General features: G+C 39.2%; 1 protein-coding gene across 1 annotated transcript; it reads right to left on the bottom strand.

Annotated features, from left to right (window-relative positions):
• Positions 1 to 646: 646 nt before the first annotated feature.
• On the bottom strand, positions 647 to 22383 carry LOC108050841 (protein lozenge). The gene is given in 9 exon segments (XM_017132720.2): positions 647 to 2374; positions 2377 to 2508; positions 9252 to 9383; positions 9386 to 9607; positions 11820 to 11933; positions 17958 to 18197; positions 19993 to 20310; positions 20313 to 20908; positions 22203 to 22383. Coding segments are annotated over 8 exon segments (2382 nt in total). The 5' UTR covers positions 20794 to 20908; positions 22203 to 22383; the 3' UTR covers positions 647 to 1631.
• Positions 22384 to 23619: the final 1236 nt, after the last annotated feature.

The raw sequence follows: 23619 nt of genomic DNA, 5'->3' as shown, positions 1-23619 counted from the left end.
GTCTTGATTTGCCTGCCAAAGCAACAATGGCGGCACCCAACGACAGTGCGAAGGGGGGCTTCTCCAATTTACGAGTATGTACGCCATGGAGCAACCGCAGAAGAGGCTAAAATGAAAATGAAAATGAAAATGGAACTAGAGCTGCCGGAGATTGGAGATCGCAGATCGGAGATCTTCCCGGGGAACGAGGCGGTGCGATGGCCTGTGCACACTTTGTGGTTCTGTTTGGCAATAATTTTTAATTTATTATTTACACGTGCATTTTTAAGGCTTCGCACTCAAAAATGCACAATTTTTTTTTTTCGCAATTGTTGCGAACTCTTTTTTTCGCCATTGTTGCTTCTAATCTAAAATATGCACATAATTAAGTATCCGCTGCTGTTGCTGGCATTTCTGCATTTCGCTTGTGGTCAGCAAAATATTTCTGCACAGGTCTTTCCCTTCCTCGCAAAATGGTGTCTCAATGGAAAACGGAATTTCGCAGTTTAAATTTGAGTGTACTTATTAACAAGATGGAGTTATATAATAACAATAATCATTAATATAGCAATATCTTACCTTTACCTATATTTCTGACTCAGTAAATAAATCATATTTAAATAAATACGATAACTTTATTTATAGTATTCTCTTCATCGCTCAGATTTTCACTTTCATCTCGAATCCTTTGGCAGATTCAAACACACAAAGTAACAGAAAAAAAATGTATACATAGGTATTTATATATTTATAGATAATTGTGCGGCTTTATCGAGTATCTTTCTAGGCTTATGGCTAATAAAAAAAATGGTTCTCTACGGTTTGTAGGGGATTGGGTGCTCTCTACGCTAGGATTAGTGTTAGTGGTTACATCATTTTCATATTCAGTATTTTACGTTCAATCTTAACTTTAAATTTTATATTATTTACAGTTGGTTTAGCTGATGATATTATGTGCTTACATTTTTTACTAGTATTATTATTATGAATTTTGTTATTATGCTGCTTCTCGAACTCTCGAATTTAGGTGGAAATGTAGATTTAGAAATAAATTACTATTATTACATGCGTAATGTTTGAAATAAGGAGTTTTCTGACAATTAAATTTTTAGCTTCGTATAAAAATTACAATTCAAATAGTTATAAAAAAGTACCATAGACATATAAAAAAAAGTGAAAAAGGGGAAAAACAAAAAACGATTCCCTGGAGGGAATATGTAATACCAATAAGCTGTGAGGATAGAAAATATGCTGGTTTTGTTAATTCATTTAGTTCTCAAAAGTTTCTTTACTGTTTACTCAAAAAGTATTATCAAAAAAGTATTACCAAAAAATATTTGAAATAATATTGTTCAAGGTTCGAGTTCGTGAAGTCCACTTGACCATATATTATGTCTATATCTTAAACGTATTCATTCTTTTATGTACACCTTTCATATGTATTGGGGTTAGTTAAATATATATATAAGTTATCAGCTATGAAAAAAAAACAAAAAAAAACATTGTACAGTTCTTGTGGTGATCCTGCTGCTCTCCTAATTCAGTTCGATGTGCAGGTGCAGCGGTGGGTGGGTGGTGGTGGTGGTGCTGTTGGCAAGCGGAAGTGGGTGGTGGTTGGGTGGTGCCGGTGGCCGATGGGTGATCCGATTGGGTCAATAGGGTCGCCACACCTGCGTGAGATCGCCCACGTCCTCCTCCCGGGCGGACTCCCCACCACCTCCTCCTCCTCCGCCACCCACTTCCACCGCGGATTCCACCTGCTGTGGGTGGTGCACCTGCTGCTGCTGCTGCTGCTGCAGTGGGTGGTGCACCTGCTGGGCCTGGTGGTACTGATCCTGGCCAATCTCGATGCTGGAACGACTGCTGCCCGTCAGCGAGCCAATGGTCAGGTGCTCCGCCCCGGTGGCCGTGCCCAGATACTGCTCCAGCTTCTCGCTGCTGTGCAGATGCAGGTGGATCTGGTTCTGGTTGACCGTGGAGTAGAGCTGCGGGCACAGCACCACCGGCGGCGGGGGCGGTGGCTGTGGGGGCGGGGCCGCCTGGGGACCGTACTGGGCGGTGGCCAAACAACTGCCGTACTGATAGTTCTGATAGCCATTCGACCACGCCTGATTGTAGCCCCCACCGTAGTCCAGTTCCGACTTGGAGGCACTGCCTCCGCCCGAATTGCCGCCGCCGTAGCCGGCTGTCTGGTAGGGATCGGCGGCGAATCCATGGCCGTGCATCTCGGGCAGAACCGTCGGCAGGTGGGCGGCATACTGGCCCGCCTCCATCGAGTTGGCCGAGTCGTAGCCCCCGCCGTAGTGGCTCATGCCCATACCCATGCCCATGCCCATGGCGGCTCCATTGCCGCCCACCGAAACGGGGGCGGCAGCGGGCGGTGGTGGCGGTGGGGCAGGGCCATCTGGTGCTGCAGGTGGGCGTGCGCGTGGGCGTGGTGGGCGTGCGGATGGTGGGCGTGGCTGTGGTAGTAGGCAGCCGCCGAACTCGAAGATCCCGTCCACTCGCCGGCGCCCATCATATCGGGCCCTGGAAGAGATCAAGGGAAAATGAGGACATTAAGTGGGGAAAATATGGTAAAAATAAATTCTTTTGAATACACTTTTTTAGGGAATTTTTTCGAAAATTTGGAAAGGGGTATTAAAAATGACGGAAAATCATCCAAAAAAAAAAAATTAAAGTGGGGATGCAGATTTTTTTATAATTAAACCACGATCATTTTGAGGTATGCCACTTTGAAATCGGATGTCTGTAAGAAAAGTTATGAGCATAGAAGTGCAGTTTTTTGGCACTTTTCCGCAAACCCATTTGTCGCAAATTTGGAAAGGGGTAACACCATTAAAAATAAGGAAATATTGGCCACAAAAAAAAAATTTAAGTGGGGACGCAGATTTTTATATAATTAAACCACGATCATTTTGAGGTATGCCACTTTGAAATCGGATGTCTGTAAGAAAAGTTATGAGCATAGAAGTGCAGTTTTTTGGCACTTTTCTGCAAACCCATTTTTCGCAAATTTGGAAAGGGGTAACACCATTGAAAATGACGAAAAATCGACCCAAAAAAATAAACTACGATCATTTTGAAATATGAAGTTTTGAAATCGGATGCCTGTAAGAATAGTTATAGGCCTAAATTTAAATTTAAAACATGAACGCATTGCAACGATATATGGAAAATAGAACGCGTAAGAGAGAACCGGTAAATGAGTGCCAGCTGGGGGCCCAATTAACCCCTGATTTCCCCACCCACAATTAACCCCCGAGTGAAATTTGCCAAGTTGTCAGTCGCAAACGTGGGCGTGGCTGAAGGGATAATTGAAAACATAATTTCATATGCATGGCAACATGAAAAAGGAGGCATGTGTGTAGCACCACCCATCGCCGATCCCCCACCGCCCACCGCCCATCAGCCACTCCCCCTCTTAACCCCACGACGACTGCAGTGCATGCCAATGGGTTAAGCGAAAAGACGAAAGAAAATTCCAAGACGTTGGAACTGGGTTTCCCAGGCAACCAGCGGGACATCGCAGCCCCATTCCCAGAATCTCGCATATTTTGATTAATTACGCAATATCTCACCCCTCCTCAAATGCCACCACCCACGCCCCTGTGTCAGCTGCCCAAAAAAGCAGCGACAAAAATGTCGCCTAATTAATCAAATTCATTAGAAGCGATAAAAGAAAAATAGCTAGCAAAATAAAACATCATAAGCTAAATTGACGAAACATAAATCTTTTTCCCAGGTAGCAAAATAAAATAGAGAACCCTTTTAAATATATTCTGAGGAAATGGTCTTGGCAGGAATACAAAAATTCATAATCTAATTTAATTGGAATATTTTCAAAAATTGACAGAAGGGATTAAAGCCATGAAAAACTAAACTAACAGTCATAAAAAATTATTATTAATTTATTAATGAAACTTGAATAAACTAATTTGCTTTGACTTACCGATTAAAAATTTAACCATATTGAGATTTATATAATTTTATAATTATGTACAAACAAATAAGTGTGTTAAGTTATTCGTTAAAAAAGGAACCAACAAACAAAATGTAACTAATTGAGTCATTGTATTTATCTATGTCTCTACTGAACTTAGTTACGCACTATAATGAATAATAAACTCGAGAAACATACGCCAACTACGCACTTACTCATTTAATAACCCCCCTTTGGCCCCTCTTTGAAAACAGGGGCGGCGACTAATGAAAGGTAGGAAAATTGCAAGTTGCATGCAACTTTTCACCCGGCACTTATCACATTTTAATGTTTCAATTAGGGCGCAAATTGCGTTGCAGCAACAACCATGGGCTGAAATTACGCCCAAGACATGGGCGGTGGTGAATGGGGTGGAGGGTAGGGAAGGGGGGGTTGGGTAGGGTGGACCACCGCAAACTTAGGCAAATGAGGTTGCAATGAAGCGAGACGAACAGGATGAAAGCCAAGTTAGCAAAGTGAAGGGGTCGGCGGAGGGTCCAGGGGCGGGGAAAAAGGGGGCAAAAAGGTGAAGGGGATTCGGGGGGTCACAACCATTGGTCATACCTTGTAATTTTCAGCAGGCACGTGGAATTATGCGAAATTTGTTTCCCTCAAATTGCGTATACGCAATGTGAGCAAGAAACGAAGAAATGTGCAAGCTCAAAAGAGATATATAAATATTTAAATTCCAGCTTATAACGCACATGTTTTTTACTCTACAGATATTACCAAGTTTCTTGCACTTTCAATCGATCCCACGGCTTCAACCGGATATCTTCGATTTTGGCCATATATCCGCTCAACAACAAAAAAAAGGCTAACGAGGGGGGAAAAAGCGGATGCAGTCTGATCAGTCCATCCGAACAGAAACCACAAACTTTGCGGATAAGTCAAGTGCCTGCAGGTGGTGGCTTCTGCAAAATCTGGCCAAAAATTGGTCAGAACATAAGAAGAGGGAATCATATTGGTAAGACAACTACCAGCTATCTAGATTTATTAATGCCCAATAATATCCTTTCTATCCCATTATGAGAATGCCAAATATCTAAATTTTATATATTAAAATGAGAAGGACATTTTTGCACACTTTCCCCATTAATAATCGCCTTTTTTTTTGTCCCATAAAGTTAATTTCTGTCAGTGTAAAAGCAGATAGCTTTCAAGTCTTGAAGTTATTTTAATTAAAGTGCGTGTAGCTGAAGTTGTTGTTGTGGTAGTGGTAGTTGCTTTTATTGGTGTAAATGGAGTTCGTTTTTTTACATCATTTTTTATAGGTGTTCCCCTCTTTTTTACTTCTTTTGGTCTGCAAAATGGCGGCAAAAAAAAAAAAAAGAAAGAAACGAGTACTCGTACATTAACAACAACAACGATGCGAAACGGAAGTGAGTTTGTGGTTTTTTGGGTCTCGGGATTGGGTTTTTCGAAAGGGGGCGATGAGCAGGGAAGTGACTGCGGCCATTGGTAGTGAAAATAATAAAAAGTATATACCAAAAGCAAAACCAAAGCCAAACCGAACACAACCGAAGTGGGCTCCCCGTTTTATGGGCCAAAAAGATTCCATTTCAATATGTGTTACATTGTTGTCACTCTTAACCCCCCCTGGTCCCCTAAAGACCCCTTAGACCCTTTAACCCACTGAGGGCTGCATCTTGCAGCCTGCATCTGGGCAAAACTGAAGCTGCAACAGCTGCGCAACCGCATTTGGATTGATTTGTGGCCAAAAGTGGGGAGCCCGCAACAAAAACTGCCTATACCAATACCACTACCACTACCAATACCAAACTAACCCCAAAACCCAACGATTCTTGGGCCAAATTTGCATATTTCCTACAGTTTAATGAAGGCAAACACGAAGGCGTGAGTTTCGGAATTGAGTTTGGAGCAGATGCCAAAATGCACCGAGATGCAGAATAATAATGATTACTGCATACTGGATGCTCGACATCCACAGGTGTTTGAACCACAAACAATTAAAACGACAAAAAACGAGGATAAGTGTAATGATTTATAATTAGTTTATAAAACGAATCCATTCCTCGATATTAGTTAAAACTATTTTTTTAAAACCCAAGTTAAATAACTTTAAAATTTTATTAATTTTTGCAACTACAAATGGATACGTTTGATAGTGTCAATTTTAACGGATGGTAGATATGAATTTTAAGACAGTAATCTATCGCAGTTCATCAAATTTATAAACTAAAACCTATAAATGTATCATATACAAAAATATTAAGCAATTCAAAACTGTTCCACCTTTTATTAAAGCCCTATGCAAATTATTACTCAACGTAAAATGGATCTTGGGTTTTTCTGCACTTAATTATGGGATTTACTTTGTTGAGATTGACATTCTAATACTTAGTAAGCATGATAAAATTGGGAATACCAAATTCGCATGGCTTACATTTTAAATTCTGTACTATTTATCGACCTATTCCCTGAGAATTTCACAAAGATTTTAGTTCCCCGAATAAGTTTATACATTCTTGCCTATCCCGTCACTTATCATCAATTATCATTATGAGCGGAACTACTTTGCTAGCCTTCATTTAAATCCTCTGCTCCACTTATTTCACCAACTTACAGATATATTGATAAACAGTTGTTCTTTTCTTTTTTTGCCATAATCTCAACCCAATTTCTTTGAATTTTGCAACGATTTCCGCTGAATTCCCGCCCGATTGCCTTTGTTGTTGCCTTATATTGTGTAAATTAACAGCTTAAGCGCCACATTTAAATATTTATGACTTAACAGCAACAACAAAAACGCCTCGAGTTTTTTCCCCAGAGAGGCTTCGATTCCGATTCCGATTCAGATTGAGATTGAGATTCCGACATGGATTTCTCGCTTCGATTCGGGCATTTCCGGTTCCAGGTCTCGAAAAAAAAAATATAAAAAATAAAAAAACCAAAAACGTATTGCATTTGTTGCTATTATTGTTGCTGCTGTTGGCCGCTTTTGCTTTTGGCTAATTGAAAGACGACGACCAAGTCAACGATGTGTCATTCCCCCATTGACAATCCGTTTACGCGTTAATGCCGACTTCAACTGCCCCCGCCCCCTAAAATTAAAAACCCGATTAAAAAGGAGAGAGTGGAGACTTTTGATACCGTAGGAAATGGAAAATGTCATTAAAACAACCACACAATATATAGATATGGATCATTAGAACGAAGCAATTGCTTTACATAGATTAAAATGGTAACATTACAACTTAATCAGCTTAGAAATAAATAAATTTATTGACAAATTACTGTATACTAGTATTCGAAAATGATAATAATATATCCAAAAAATGTAGTTGAAATATTTATGCCCAACATTTAATTAAGACTCCTCTTAGGAAACCACATTGCCAGACATTTACCACAATCAAGAGACCCAACTGGCGAGTGTGCGCGAAAAAAGAAACATTTATAAATTAATTAGCATAAGCAAAATGCTTAAGTCTGGGCTTAACACGGCGACTTGTGGCTCAGATTCGTCTAGTTCCAAACTGGCCACTGGTCAGTGACTCATCATGCGTGACTCAGTGCCCGGTTCCAGTTACTCTTGCTATATCCAAAATCCGCAGCACCCCCGTCCCCTCCCTCGATACACGCCAAATTTTGATAAGATTTTACGGCCTGGCAAAAAACAATTGAATATTTCTCAAACATTTAGAGCAAATTCAGTTGCAAATGAAATTTTTCCATTGTCTGCGAGGGCTGCTCATGGCAACCCGAAAATAGCCAACATGATAATAGATCGCAGATATACCATATATATATATATATAGCTCACATCGCTGCAGATGGTTTGGTGCGAACTGGTTAGAGCCGCGTTCAAGCGCGTGCTGTTTTTGGCCAAGCCTCTGAAGCGGCCGAAATGAGTTCGGATCGGGAAAAGGGGTGATTCTGGGGAGGATCGGCACCCCTCGCATGCGGTTGCCAATTGGGGGCGTGTCATGTGGTTTGAGACGGGTGCCAAGTAAATACATATTTCATTATCCAAGTCCACAAAGATTTCCTGAACATTTAACTTACACAATTTGTCGCTTTTTGAAAATTATGTTGGCAAAAGATAATGATAAGATACATATATAATTTAAAAAACGAAGTTTTCAATTTTGTTGAATAGTTTGTATAGTTTTCTATTTTTTGTATAAGTTTAGATAATATTTCAATGTTTCTCTAATCTTTCAGATATTCGAATATCCAATTATGGCAGATCATATTTAAATATTTGTTAATAACAAATAAAGATAAGAACTATTAATAACTATAAATATATTATTTACACACTCTTTTAAAGAACATGTTTAAAATATGACAAATGACTGACTTTGCGATTTATTCATAAATTAATTACTAAAAGTACTTAATTTTCTTCCGTATTAAAATAACCATATGATTAAGGAATATGACATGATTTCAGTATACATATCTTGGGTTTTCCCGCTTTCTGAATCCACCGTTTATATTCAGAAGAAAAACATACAAAGGCAATTCTTTTTTTTATATATATATATTTATATATATATTATATTTAGCCCGTCTGAGGACGGCGACAACGGCTCTGAACTATTTTTAAGCCGAGCTTTGGGAAAATAAATAAATTAGCGAGCGACTGCCAAAAACAAAGCGAGCCATAAAAATACCAAAAATAAATCAAGATGAGGGCTGCGGTGTATGGCAGGTTGATTAACTCAATTAAATCGTTTAGGCAGCCTGGTGCCAGTCAACGAAGCTGCACAGACATCACACATAAATTCCCAAGCGTGGCCAGCTTTCATCGCTAACAACTTCATTGAAAGGGTTACCAAACGGAGGGGGGAGGGGAGGGATGCAGGGTGCACTGAGAAAAAATGGGAAACCAAATTGCGGATACCATGTACCAATATTTCATCAGGCAGGTAAACCAAACATTGCTTAACATTCATCTCAACTATTCAATAAATAAAATATATTTAACTTCTGCAATGAAAGCTACTAACTTAAACAACTATGTTCTTTTGCTAGAAGTTTAAAGTTTAGTAGTTGGAAACCAAAAATATATTTTTTTATACAATAAATTACTTGTTTTATAAAGATTTCAATAATATATTTTCACACTGTGTTGAAAATCAAGAACATAAAAACAATAAAAGCTATTTAAATATCACTTTCTTTAAAGAAATAAACCCATATTTGCTGTCCCACTTTTTAATCATATATATGTTGAAAATTTCAACAAAAATAAGGAAAGCATTGTAAATATTTCTTGGGGTAAGTTAAATAAATTTTGAGCAGTGCAGCTTGAACTTACCTTGGATGTGCGGTGCATTCGGTTTGTAGACCTGGCAGTCCGAGTTGATTGTACTATTCGGCGATGAGTAATTGCTGCTCAATTGCTGCACCAGTCCAGCGCCCGCTCCTCCGGCCACGCCCCCGCTCCACCGCCCCCACCAACGCCAGGGGGCGTGACCGCCACCGCGGCTGCTGCCGCTGCCACCGCATTGGCCGCCGTTGCCGCCGTGGCCGCTGCCGCTGCCGTCGTTACCGCCGCCACTTTGGCGGAGCGGCGCAGCGTCTCCAGATCCTGGAACGCCTTCGTCGGGAAGCCGTCGATGTAGGGCCGCTGGCCAAGACCCAGGGCGCGGTAATGCGGTCCACCCGTCGGACCTGTCGAGGGTTAAACGAAAGGAGGGGGCTCTTTTAGTATGCAGATTAGTACTAACTCTGAACTAGGCATCTAACTTATGTGCCAAAAATAATAAATATAGCTGCATTTTTGGTAATTACTATACCATTTTAAACTAACCTCTTTAATCGTTAAAATTTAATTATGGAATTATCAGATACAAATGTTAGAAAAATAATAAATATAGCTGCGTGTTTAGTGATTACTATACCATTTTAAACCAACCTATTTAATAAATACAATTACGATTATGGAATTATCAGATACAAATGTTAGAAAGCATTGACATTGAAATGTTAAGTAACAGTGCTTAACAATGTTTCTCATAGTTCATCTTTTAAATATTTAATTAAAATGTTCAATAACATTCACACTGTTAACATCGCAAATTGAAGGGCTATACTGAAATATACGAGTCTCTTATCATATTCCTATCATTCTCATGACTTCATTAATCACCCCTGGTATTTAAACAGGATTGATTTTTTCACTTAGTCATAAATCTAAATAATATTGCTGAGCATTAACTAAAAACGATATGGTCAGTTTAAATAAATAATGCTCATCGAACATTAAATTGCCTTGATTCGTATTTAAAACCGAACAACTTAAAAGGTGACTCCATTTTGCACAGTACTCCTTAGTATTTCAACCTTATTTCAACTCAAGGTAAACTCAAGCTTCACTCTATATACTTAAACGATATATGTGCATATATATAGTGTTACCTTACATGCGACCAACGCTGCAGGGAAGACTTAAAAATGCATTAACGAAATATCAAGAGGAAAAAATTAATTCATATATGCATTACACGAAATAAAAAACTCGATGCAAAACAAAACAAAAAGAGAAAAAAGGTTTTCTTTGCAAACCGCAAAATTTTCAGAAACCGTAAGAAGCAGAAGCGTTTCCCCCATCCCCCATCCCCCCCTCCTCCTTCCCTCTTGAAGTCAGTTAAAACCGGCTGCACTTTTCAAACACCTTCCCGAATGACAGAACTCAGAGATCGGAAAATGGCGTTCATCGGGTGTCACACGATCCTCGACAGGAGGAGAAAGGATCCCGAGTGCGGAGAAGACCAGAAAAAACCCAGATAAAAAACACACGGAAAACAAATTCGATGACTGACGATTGTTTGTAAAACTATTTTAAATTGTATTAAATAGATAGTTTCTTAGGATTCCTGCCAAGCAGTTTGTTTCAAAATGAAATAATCTTTTGATCTTACAATACTTTCCTTGATATTATCCTAGTAATTTGATATTGTTTATTAACAAAAATAAACGAAATAAATCTGGGATGTGTAGTTTAACCATAATTTCTATAACACCGATATTCGATTTTGGCATAGAATTTAATAGGAAGAGATTTCTTGGACACCCCAGGACATGATATTTCGATATGATTATAAAGTTAAATATTATCCCTTTTGTTTTTCGTTTAAGTCGAGTGGTATAAATAGAGCGTCTGTTCGACTTGGAAAATGGGGATTAGGGATTAAGGACGATTATGGGCAATTGAGCGGATCGGCTTAACTATTGGGCCGGCTTAAACACTTGTCCAAGTGTTGGCCAAGTGTTGGCCAAGTGTTGGCCAAGTGACTCTGGAATAAGGTTACTCATTACGGCGGGAAAAGCGGACACGGACATGCACACATGTTGCAATGCGAAACCCAAAACGCAGCGGGACGCCTTTCCACGACTTTCCCTGTTCTTTCTTTGTTGCGCATAGTTGTGGCAAGTGATAATTGCTAATTGGCAAAACAATGTAGCCACTTATGTTTGTTCTATTATACTTTATTTGAGAAGGGTGTAGCATGGATAAAAATAGGGTGATTACAGATGGTATTATACATGCTTGTTGTTACCTAAAGTTTGAAAATAATATTTGAACTATTGTTGTTCCTAATTATTTCCTTTCCAAATTTATTCATTATGTTAATTATTATTTTTTTGCATATATCACTAGTTGCAGTCCTAAATAATTTTTTGATTCGTTAAAAATAATGTTTATTTTGGGATAAAATAAAATAAAAGCGTGGAAACGGTGAATTAGTTTTTTGTTTTGAAAAGGATCTTATTTTGTATCACTTTTTGTATCTATTGATAGTTATATTTCACAAGTTGCAAGCTGAATTTACTGCTAGGACCTTGGTAGTATTTTGCGGATTATACGATCTGTGGCACTTACTTGTCTTGGAGCGCGGCTCCCGGGGTCCGTCGACGGTCACCTTGATGGCTTTGGCGTAGGTTGCCACCTGTGGCGGACTCGTGGCCACCGTGATGGTCAGCGTGAAGCTCTTCCCTGCAAAAATCAGAAGCGGCATGGCATTAGAGGCGGCTGCAAATGCGGAAATTGAGTCGTAAATGTCGGCGGAGGATTTATGCGACGACCTCACTGGGCTACCGAATCAATTTGCCAGTCGGAACTACCAAAAACCCAAAAAACCCAGGCCAGCGAACCACGCGTCACAATTCGTTCGTTCGTGTGTCTGCGCTGCGTTCCTACCCCTTTAATGGCTGCACTTCTTATGGCTTTTGGGCGAAAGTGTGAGCTTGTGGTCTGAGTGAACCCGGTAACCCTTTCAGCAATTATTGTGAATTTTGGTATACGGCATCCCTACACATCCAGATGTTGCATATATTGGGTAGAACCCTATAGGGTCTTGGGTTACCCAAGAAAAACTATTTTATTGTAGTGTAAATGTTGGCTTGCGGTCTTTGTTAATTGGATAACACATTCAGTTATTCTTACGTATTTCACATTAATATGTTAGTATTTTTTAAAGTGTTGTTATATTTTATTTGTAGCCACTCTTTTTGATACAGGGTATCGCTGACTTCGAATTAACCCCCAAAATTCATGTTCGCCGGCGGTGCAATTTGTTCGAACTCTTGACATAAATTTGGTTTATCCCGCCTTAATGACTGCCGCCAAAGTCGTTTTCGAAGTGCACATAAAACGAGGAAATGTTGCAACCTGTCTTCCGCCCGGCCACGCCCCTTATTTCACTGCCACCGCCCCCAATTTGGTTAGGGAACGGCAACATTGTCGCCAGAAAGAGTTAATTTTTTCTGGGCTTGACCGAATGTTTACACTATTTATGGCCATTAAACTAGACACTGTTTGCAGCGGTTGCAAAATAAAACTGAAAGGCATCAGCGGCTTTTATCGATTGGGGAAATGTGAAATGAATTTAAGTTTTTTATTTCGGTATTTTAGCAGTCTGTCTGTCTGTCTGTCTCAATGGCTGGCCAGTGAAACTGCAAATGCATATATGTATATGCACATATAATTAAACACTCACAAAAGCGACATTGTTGTTGCAGGGCCAGAATGAGGTCCAAAAATCGGAGACAGAGAACCATCCAAGCTGACCGCAGAAACCTCAGTCGCATCCCCAAACCCAAAAACTCATCTTCCATCTCCGACTGACCGAGGATTCCATAAACATGGGTGGGTGGTGATGGAGATGGTGATGGTGATGGAGATTTGACCAGACATTGGGAGCGAGTCCTACTTGATGGAAAATGCATTTAACTTTTAATTAAGAACACTGAATGCTGAAAGAGGAATCAGCAGAATGGCGAATCCTTTGGGGAACGAAAGATTAGGTATATGGTAAAAAATAAGTTGGAGCATTTGGTAAAAGATTTTATAAAAAAATTCCTTTCCTTCCATTATAAATATATTAAAATTTTATTTAACTTTAAATTAAAACTGCAAAGCCAAACATATATAATATATAGAAGTAAAAATGTATCTGAAGTTAATAAAAAAGTCCAAATTACAATACTTACTAAAATGTATCTAGGATATTCACTGCTCAAATCATCAATTGTAGATTAGATTTATAAAAAAAAGAACAAAACTATATTTTTATTTAAAAAAAATTAAATATTTTATGATCATTATTATGTATACTTAATATTCCCAATTTATTTTGAGTTTGATGCCTAATTAGTTTGCCATCTAAACAGCAACTAATAATGTATGAGCTATTTTTTTTTCTAAAATTATGATTATGAATAAGTCACGCATAATCGAAATGATTCACTTGACCTAAATATAAGGAAATTATATAATCTTTGTTATTAAAATATGCAAAAGAAAAAAACAAAAAACTAGAATGTTTTGTTTAGTTTTTCAACATCAGAGTTTAGAGGGTGTGTAACGAAAAATGAGTCCCCTGCCTTTTGGATTGTATACATAATACATAAGTAATGGGAGTGCAGCAAAGCTACAATGGAATCTTCAAACTAGACACAATGAAGGACCGCCGAGCCAAGATAATTGAAGATTTGATGGGTTCATTAACCGAAACCACGAACGACTGGAATGGCCATCAGTTAGAAAGCGTTTTGGACCCGACCCACAAAATCTCCAGGTCTCGAAATGTCTTCATTACACTCGAAAACCCGAAAACCCAAAAACTTATGGCCATGCGTGTTTGACTTATTTCGTATTATACAGTCGAACCGAAAGATCCATCGAGAGGTGAAGTCAAATTAATCAAGTGCCGCAGAAGCTGCGCACCGAAAGAAACTGTTAAATAGACCTGGCTCCTTTTCGGGGTAATTTTTAATGGCCACAAAACTGGAGCATCGTATGTAAAAGTTCGTTAGAGTAATTGGAAAATGTTATTATTATATCTGTTGCTGCCCCTTTGTCTTTAAGGCAATGGTAAAATCTCGGACAACTCAAAAACCCCCACTAAAGACCCCGAAATGGGAGCGATAATGGTCATAATGGAGATGGAGTTGGATATGGGATTGGAGATGGAGTTGGACTTGGAGATGGAGATGGAGTGGGAGATGGAGTTGGAGATGGAGGGATCCCTACAAATTAGTCATCATCAATGAACAATGACCAGCGGCTCACGCACTTGGACAGTCAGTGAGTGGCAATCGTAATCTGCTGCAAATGGAGCATATATACACATCTAAATATATATCCCAGGAACCCTGGAACCCCTTACATCCATGAGCCATCGCCATTCTAAGCGATAAGACTAGGCAAGTAGCTTCACGCCTCTGTGGGAACCTCTAAAGTCGAGCTTTCTAGCGATAAACACTGCAACGATATCACTTGGTATATGAACATATGTGTGGACTTATTAATGTGTATTTATGGTACGTTTGGGTTACATCAGATTCCACTGAATAATTGCACAAGTTTTTCGGCTGGGAACTTAATGTGGGAACTAGCGATCTTGATAGGCCGAAAAAAGCATTGAATTCCCAGCCTGATAAGGCATTTCATATGCTTATACATGAGCATGAATATTCTTGAAACGATAATTGTTTGATGTGTGAACCTGAGTGAATAAGAAGGTTTCTTGGAACATTATTTCGAGATGTTGTGTAAATAGAAAAGAATATTATAAATCCATTTAAACTTACATTGACACTAAATAAACATTATAAATACTATTTGAAATGTTTAAATAAACATAACGAACACTTTTTGGAATGTTTAGAATAATAGTAGAATTTTTAAATGAAAAAAATATAGCAATGGGATAGATTCCTTTGTAACTAAGTATAAAAATATTTTAGAATAATAGTAGAATTTTTAAATGAAAAAAATATAGCAATGGGATAGATTACTTTGCAACTAAATTTAAAAATATTTTGAAATTAAAGAATTTCCTTGATGAGTCTGTAAATTAGCTACTCGAAAAATGTGGCTTAATTAAATTGTACTCATGGCAGAACTATTAATAAGTGAACGAATCCGATGGCAAACTCTTTGCCCCAGTTGTCCAAATATTCCAAATATTCATCCCATTAACCTTTCCGCCCGGGAAACCACTTTCCGTCCATCCGACCACTAAGTCGGATCAGGGACCTGTTCAAGTTTATCGGCCATCTCCGCCAGCTTCCCTTTGCAACCCTTTCCCAAAAACAAATCCTGATGCGACTTATGAATTCCTGGTGGCGCGTGTCCTTCATTTGCTTTGTTTTCACATTTTAATCCCATCGCCCGGCAAAAGTCAAGTCCTTTGATATGATACACGATGATTATAATGTCGATGTCGATGATGTTCGGTAGATGTTCTCGTTCTCTAGATGTTGGTAATTAAGCGGACCCAATGAGAATGAACTCGGGGACGTCCGAATCAGATGGCGATTCGCATTTAGATTTTGTTTTGACTGCGGACTAAGGGGCAAATTAAAAACATGTCGACGCATGCCATGTCCAGGATAAAAAGGCGATAAGCTGCCACGCCCCCACCCACTCAATCTAGCAATTGTCCACCCAACCAACCATCTCACCCTTCCCCTTCATTTGAACAGCATAAAAAAAGAGCGGGAAATGCCAAACAGAATTGTACTAGTTGATACCCTTAAATTAAATTGAGTAATGAAAATATAAATCTGAAATAAATATTTTTAATATCATTATCTGATTTTTGATATTAAATATATTAAATATAATTAATTTTCCTATTATTTTTGTATTATTTATATGACTGATAAGTATTAACAACTATTGAATGTGCTTCGTAAGAATGGGATTGTGTTTTTTGAACTATATAAAACAGTTCTAATTTAGAGTCCCTTTGGAGTTGAACTTTTGAACTTAAAGATTTTTTCATCTATGTATGTTTAATTAAAGCCTTGGTTTTAAAGTCTAATATACTTGAATACTTTATATACTTTTCGATATTAATATTTATATTTTATATACAGTTTTACAGGGTATTTTTCCCTTGGTCAAATCCCTGTGTGCATTTTGTGCCCCCTTGATATGCTGATGGTTTCACTTCCATCTGTTTTCATTCGCTTTGTCATCTAATCAGAAATCGCTGCATGATGTCCGCGGATTCATACCCAACCAAAGGTCAGTGGGGGCGGTGGGCGGTGGGCGGTGGGGTCGCGAGGTCGTGGGGGCGTGGCCGTTAAGTGAAGTGAACTGTTGCTGCCTGCCGTTGACAATTTGGTCAGCGTTTATGTTCTTACATCATTAGCTTGTTATTTGCATGCCCTTTGCCGTTGCTGTAATTATTTTGTGTGTTTCTTTTTTTTTTTTTTTTCTTGGCCCTTTTGCGGCACGAGCCGTCAATTTGCAAGGGGAGAAGGGGGGGTGGGGTGTTTAGTTCCGATGTGGTGGGCCATAGGTTGACTTAGGGTCAGAAAGCGACAGCGACGGCAACAGTTGCAGCTAATTAGCCAACTGCTGCTGCTGCTGCTGCTGCTGCCAATTCTATGCAACACATATCGCCTGCAATGCGGCAGTAATTGTGGGTTCAAATCGATTACCAGACCCAAAGAACCGGCCATTGCGTGATCACCCAACTCAGCCGATCCCGTCCAGCACATTTCCATATGCAACTGGGCAACGGGGCACCAAGAACTGAGAACTGCGAACTGGGAACCTCGTGTTGCACATTGAGTGTTGCATGTTGCATGTTGCCCCGGGGCCAGCGCCAACTGCAGCCTAATGTGACGACTGCTGTACCATTGATCCTTTTCACAGGAGACATTAGTCACCCGGAATGAAGGTGGATGTGGAGATGGAGATGGAGTTGGAGACGGGGACCCAGAACTTCTGCCATGTCACTCAATCAATGCACTTCCGATCCATTCCCAAGATTTGGGGATACACAGGGGAAAAAAAGACTATAACAACCAACCACAATGTCAGTCTTAAAGCTATGTATTTTTAACACTATTTATAATTTATAAACATATATTACCAATAAACTGGAGTTAAATAAAGTTCCAAAACAAATCCTAATCAATTATATTGTAAGCATATGGCAACGTTTATTGAAGAGACTCAATCAATCTTGAATTAATATGTTAGCTCTTGAATTTTTATCACTGTGTACTTTGAGGCAAATTTCAAAGGATAAACCTACAGCTTCACGTCGTTTGGGCAAAGTATAGGAAATTGTGGGAAGAATTATTCGGGCACCTAATAATCGACAGTTGGCAAGGGAAATGCTGATTGCGTTGCTTGAGGAAGTCACTAATTTCCGCATTGCTAAATTGAGAAGTTCGTTCGCATGTGCTAGAAATTATTAAATGAGCCTCAAATTCAGGATGGTCTTCATTTTTTTTTTAAATTTAAATTTTACTTTTCTATCATAACCTTTTGTTTGGTTCTTCTTTTTTATTTCTAAATTAACGAAAAAATGTTATCTATTTGTAGTTGATTTTGTAGTTTTCAATCTGTATTCTGAATTCCCGAGCTGTAATTTTTTTCACCATGACATTCCCAAATTATTTTGCCCCTAATAGAGATATTTTAATAATAATTAATAGTTATCGCATCAAACCCTCTAGCTTATAATTCCCAAGTGCTTTTTTCGGTACTCACCTCTACCACTGCGGCCCACGAACCGCAGATCGTTGAACTTGGCCACGTCGTTCTTCATCTGGGCGGTACAGTTGCGCAGCTCCGCGCAGCAGTTCTCGTCGTTTCCCGCCCGGATGGTGACGTAGGTGCCGTCGCCCACCTCCGCCAGTGCGACGACCTTGAAGGCCATCGGCAGCGTCTTATTGGAGCGCCAATGGGCGGGCAGGGCGGAGCACAGGAAGTACGGATTGCTCGTGCGCACTGCAAAAAAGGAGAGAAAGGTGGTCTTAATTAGTCCAGGGGGTCCTCTGATCAAAATCACATCATCAGGGCCATCAAATTGTGTAAAAATATTCAATTATTTATAGTTTGTGTCGTTCGCTCCATAAATATCAATCATAGGGTCCAGTGTCCTTCGACCGACGTCCGCCATCCGGCGGTGCATAATTAATTAATGAGCGGGGGAATGTCAGCCGGAAGGGGTTATCGGATTGACATTTGACATTTGACCCCGTGTCGAAAGTGGAGCAAAGTGTGGAGACGGGCCACATAAATGATTTATTCACTTTTGTCTGCCGTCAAAATAGTCCAAAATATCGAACCTAATTGCGATAATCATTAAATTTCATTTGTCAAACTGGCGTTTAAACTATGGCGGAAGAACTGTCAAAGATCCGTGCTAAAAAGCTATCTTTTGGGTTAAGTAATCTGTTGACTGATAATACTTTTTTAGATAATAATGAATTTAACATTATATTTCCCATGGATTTTCATTAAAAAATCTAAGCTGGCATCTTTTATAAAATATTGCCCCACTATTCTGTGTTGACAAACCCACTTCGAGGTCCTGGGAGCTGCAATCCGATATCGAGGCGACTCATTCACTTCCCCTAAAAACCGGAGAACCGACTTCATTGAGCACAAGTTATGAAAGGACACTGGGAGGAGAAATGCAGAACCAGTTCCCCGGCTAATTATCCGATCGGATTCGGCTTTCGACATGGGGAGCGATGAGCTGAGATTTCATTAGCAGCTTTCGCTCTGGGTCATTGATATCATTGATATCATCGCTGAGGAGGAAAGTTCAACGGGCACTGAGAAGACAACAAAAAATGGGGAAAAAAGGGGAACGACTCGTGCGTTGATATCAATAACAATTATTGATATCAATTTACGCATATTCCGACGCGGCCTGTCATCATCATCACCATCATCATCCCTTGGAATCCGATAAGGCCGAATCTGGTGATCGTGGATCGTGGATCGTGATGATGGGGAAGCCCCAGAAGTGCATTGTGCAAGGATGTGGCAAAGAATGTGCGCTTCACCTTTGGGGATCGGGTTATCGAGCAGCCAGCAGATGATCTCAGTCTCGACTTGGACACGAGCTAAAGGTGTTGATTTTGTATCAAGGCAACGAAAGTGTCTTTCTGCAGTAGAAAGATGGATATGTAAGTCATGGGCAAAAATCTGGCACTTCCAACTAATTAACAATTTATGAATTCTAGTAGTTAGTGCACATTAGTATGGACATATGTCCATACCAATTCGATTAGAATTAGTTTGACAGTGTTTTTTGCAGCATATTTGTAAAAGTACTTTGTTTCCTCTTCTTTACATCATTTTTTGATTCGAAGTAAAATATTTATTAGGTAGATTGACTGCCTATAATGCTCAATTTTGTTGACAACAGCTTTAACCTCGAGTTTTATTAAATAGGATCGTATGCCTTTTATATTTGGGAATAAGACAAGGTTCTATATGAAAGCTTTTAACTTAGAGAAGTCTTTAAAAAGGATACTGGAATTCTTCTTCAAATGTGAGAGAGCATATAACAAAATGATTCATCTAAGTTAATGATTTGTATGTCTGAAATCCATTTACATTAACTTTTTTTTATAGTATTTATGTGCACTCTAGCTGAATTCAAACGATCCAATTTGGTTAATCTCTATATAAAATAGGACTACATATATATAAAAAAAATAAAAAATAAAACTTTTGAAGATCCTAGTTGTATTAGTTATCCTGTGATATCCTCCGGAATGCAACTCACCCAGTTCCCCGGGATGTTCCTGCTGTCGCTTGAGGACCAATCGCTCCATCCACAGTAGATCCTGGTGAACGGCATTGTTGTTGTTGTTGTTATTATTATTGTTGTTGTTGCTGTTGCTGGCACCATTGTTGTTGTTGCAATTGCTGGCGGTGCTACTGCTGTGGCCGCCGGTGTGTCCGCTGTGACCACTGTGGGCGGTACCATTACTGGCGCCCCCTGTGGGCGAACTGCTGCCCACGCTGGCACTACTGGAAACGGCCAGCACCTCGGCGGCGGTGGCGCCCGTGGAGGCAGTGGCTCCCTGGGTGGCTCCACCACCCCTCCCGTGGCCGTGGCCACCGCCGTGATGCCCTTGAAGTCGCCGGTGGTGCTGCTCCAGCCGTTGCCCGTTGGCGAGGCGGAGGACGAGGTGACCATGGCCGGCGGATGCGGCGCTGCCGGCGGATAGGCGTACGGTGGGTGGTGGTGCGGGTGGTGGTACGGGTGGTGGGCGTGGTAGGGGGCGTAGTGGTGGTGCAGGTGGTGGTGGTGGTGGCTGCCGCCGCTGCCGTTGATGCTGCGACCCAGGCGGCCGGGACCGGCGACGCTGACGGGCGCCACAGTGGTGCAGTGGTCCGCTGCCGATTCCTGGCCAGATCCCAGTCCGGATAGTACTGCTGCTCCTTGTCCCGAACCTGATATCGATCCCGATCCCGATCCCAATCCCAGTCCCAAGTCCAAGTCCAATTGCAACTCCGACTCCCCAACGCCCGTTTGCTCAGATGGAGGCGTCTTGGCTGCCACCAGGAGATGCAAATGCATTCGTCGACGGCGCTCCCTTCCCCGTCCGCTTTTCTCTCAGTGTGCGGGTCGCAGCAGGTCGCTTATCACTCCACGTGGCGGTGTCCTTTTTTCACTCATCAATAAACTCTAATCTCTAAACGATTCACAGAAAAAAAAACATAACAATTGATATTTTGGTTGGTTTCTTTTAAATTTAACAATTATGATATAAGAAAATTAACATTTTCATTGAAAATTAAAACAAAAGGTGGTCGCTAGATTATTAAAAATTCTACAATTTAATATTAGAACTAGAATTTGTAATTTTAAAATTGAAAGGATTAGCAAAACAAAAATGAAGCATTGTAAACTGATCAGACACAGTTTACAATACTAATCAAATATTAAAACATTAATGAGCTGAATGGCAATTTAAGGCACTTGAAGGTACTTCGTGTGTTAAGTATTGTTAAATAAGTCCATTGGATTTATCCAAACATATCCAAACTGGTTGAATGACTTAAGATTGTATTTTTAAACGCCGTGCGACCACTTTTAATAAAATGTAAACATATTCTGGGAAAAGTCGAAATGCTGCAGTTTCTGGATACTGCCTATTTTGAGGCGCCTGTTGGCGGTCTTAAGTTCACACTTTGGTAAATTAGTCACAAAAATTAACATTGATTTTGCTGATTTTGTTGTTTCCGAGCATGCCTGTGCCAGATGATTTCTGGGGTTTATTTGATTCGATTCGTTATTGTTATTGTTTGCACTTCACTTGGCTGAATAAAAATGTTTCATGTTTGGCGTTCGGTTCCCGAAATTAATGTGACGGGCCTTCTTTTCAGGTTTTAGATTTTATTCGTTTTCTTAGAATGAATGTAAAAAGACCGCTTTAACTTTGTCTTTATTAAACAAAGTTTGTTTTAATAAACAATTTCTCTATTCAGCTGTGCTTTAAAGTCATTCAGAATGTTGATGCTATAAGAGCTCGGCTTTAAATGAAATTACATGTTTTGAGAACTGAACTTGAACAGAAATTTATGTTTGTATTTAATGTACTTGTAAGCTGTGTTTATAATCAAGAAGATAAGTCTTCCATTAGTAATTTTTTAAAATATATTTTTTAGTCCTGCAGTTTTATATTATGTAAATTTTGAAATTTAATTTTTTTCGGTTTTATTTAATATTCTAAAAAAAATGCTTGTACTTTTATTTAACAGCATTTTTGTAATGTGCACTTTCTAATATTTCTTTTTTTTCTTAACTTCATTGCACTTTTGTTTATAATTGGTTTGTTGAGAAACCGTATTTAACTCGGTTTAGGTTTAAGTTTCTGTTGAACATGTGTTTCCCTTTGTTTAACTTGAGTTTATGGTGAAATTCGTTTTATTATTTAAAGTCAAAACTTTTGGCGCGCTTTTTGGGTAATTTGGGTTTTCACTTACACACACTGTTAGTTTTTATGGGTATTTGTTTCAGGGCCTCAAGCAAAAAATAAAAAAAATAGCAACACGAAAGGGCGGTAAGGCGAGGTGTTTATATTTTTACTAATAATCTTCGTAAACAATGGAAACAATAATGCTCGCGCGTCGTACTCCAAAACGTTACTGAAACTAACTTTTAACTTTTGACTGCGCGGCTTGAATTTCACGAGACGAATGAAAGCAGAGAAGAGCTCGGCTCAGAATCGAATTGGATTTCGCGAGCCAATGGAACAGCGCTCTCTTCGATTGGGGCGTACTTGCCTCTCTTAAGTTGCTCTCTCTCTTTCTCTCTCCATCTCTCAATTTTCTACTGCTCGAAAAAAAAACCGGTATTGAGAAAATACAATTTTCATATAATATTTAATAAATTAAAAAAATAGATATTACTTATTTATTATATATCAACAAATAAACAAAGCAGAAGCGAACTCTCTGGCTCGCTCCTGCAATTGCCTTGCCACTAATCAACGCCCCTCGATTCTGATTGGCCTGGGATTTCCGAGTGGCGCAGGTGGCACGTGGACATGCAACGCCATTGGTGGAGCCATTTCATCCACCGCCGACCGCTGCCACTTCCAATTGGATTTCTTTATTCAGCTGAGCGAATTTCGATTTAAGAGAGCTACTTTTGCTTAGCGGGTATTTTTCAAAAACTTTAAGAGTAGTCATGACTTAAAACTTCAAAATTCTTTTTTATAATAAAAAGTTTTAAAAGTCCTCCTTTTAAGAAACTTTGCTTTACTTTGTCTTTTGTTTTGCATATTTTGTATATTAATTAGGAACTATAAAATAAGTTCCCAAGTTTTTTATTTAAGATTAAAGTAACAATAAGGTATTTTTTTAATAATTGTTTTCTGATAATTTTGTACGACAGACATATACATATGTAAATATTTAGAAATTTCCATAGATACGTTATTACAATTTCGAAATCGTACTTTTTTTTATCAATTTTTTTTTATCGGAAAAAAATTAATTAAAAATGTATGTTGTTGCTAGCGAAAAGAAAACACGAATTTTAAATGACATGTGTTTTTTTAGGAAAAGGAGTGATAAGAGGTTATCATTGGTACTTCATCGTGGTTTAGCCTTGGCTTGTGGTCGAAACACTGATATCAAATTAAAACAGAAGAAGAATTGCTCTAGCATGGTGGAAGGCAATTTAAACAGTGTTTATTTAAAACATTTTTTTCCAATATCTGCAACTTATAACTTGAAACGAAAGAGGCAAAGTCTTATCAGTGAGAATATAGCGTGGGAAAACGGGAGCTTATCGGCCTAAGCGAAAATTGTAAGAATATAAGAAGGTTCGCTGTTAAGTTAAGAATAATTATTTAGCTTTAAACAACATTCCAAGGAGTCTTTGTAAGATAACCTC

Source organism: Drosophila rhopaloa, unplaced genomic scaffold (assembly GCF_018152115.1).
Source record: "Drosophila rhopaloa isolate 14029-0021.01 unplaced genomic scaffold, ASM1815211v1 contig_3, whole genome shotgun sequence".
NCBI lineage: Eukaryota > Metazoa > Arthropoda > Insecta > Diptera > Drosophilidae > Drosophila > Drosophila rhopaloa.
This window is presented reverse-complemented; position numbering and strand designations above follow the sequence as displayed.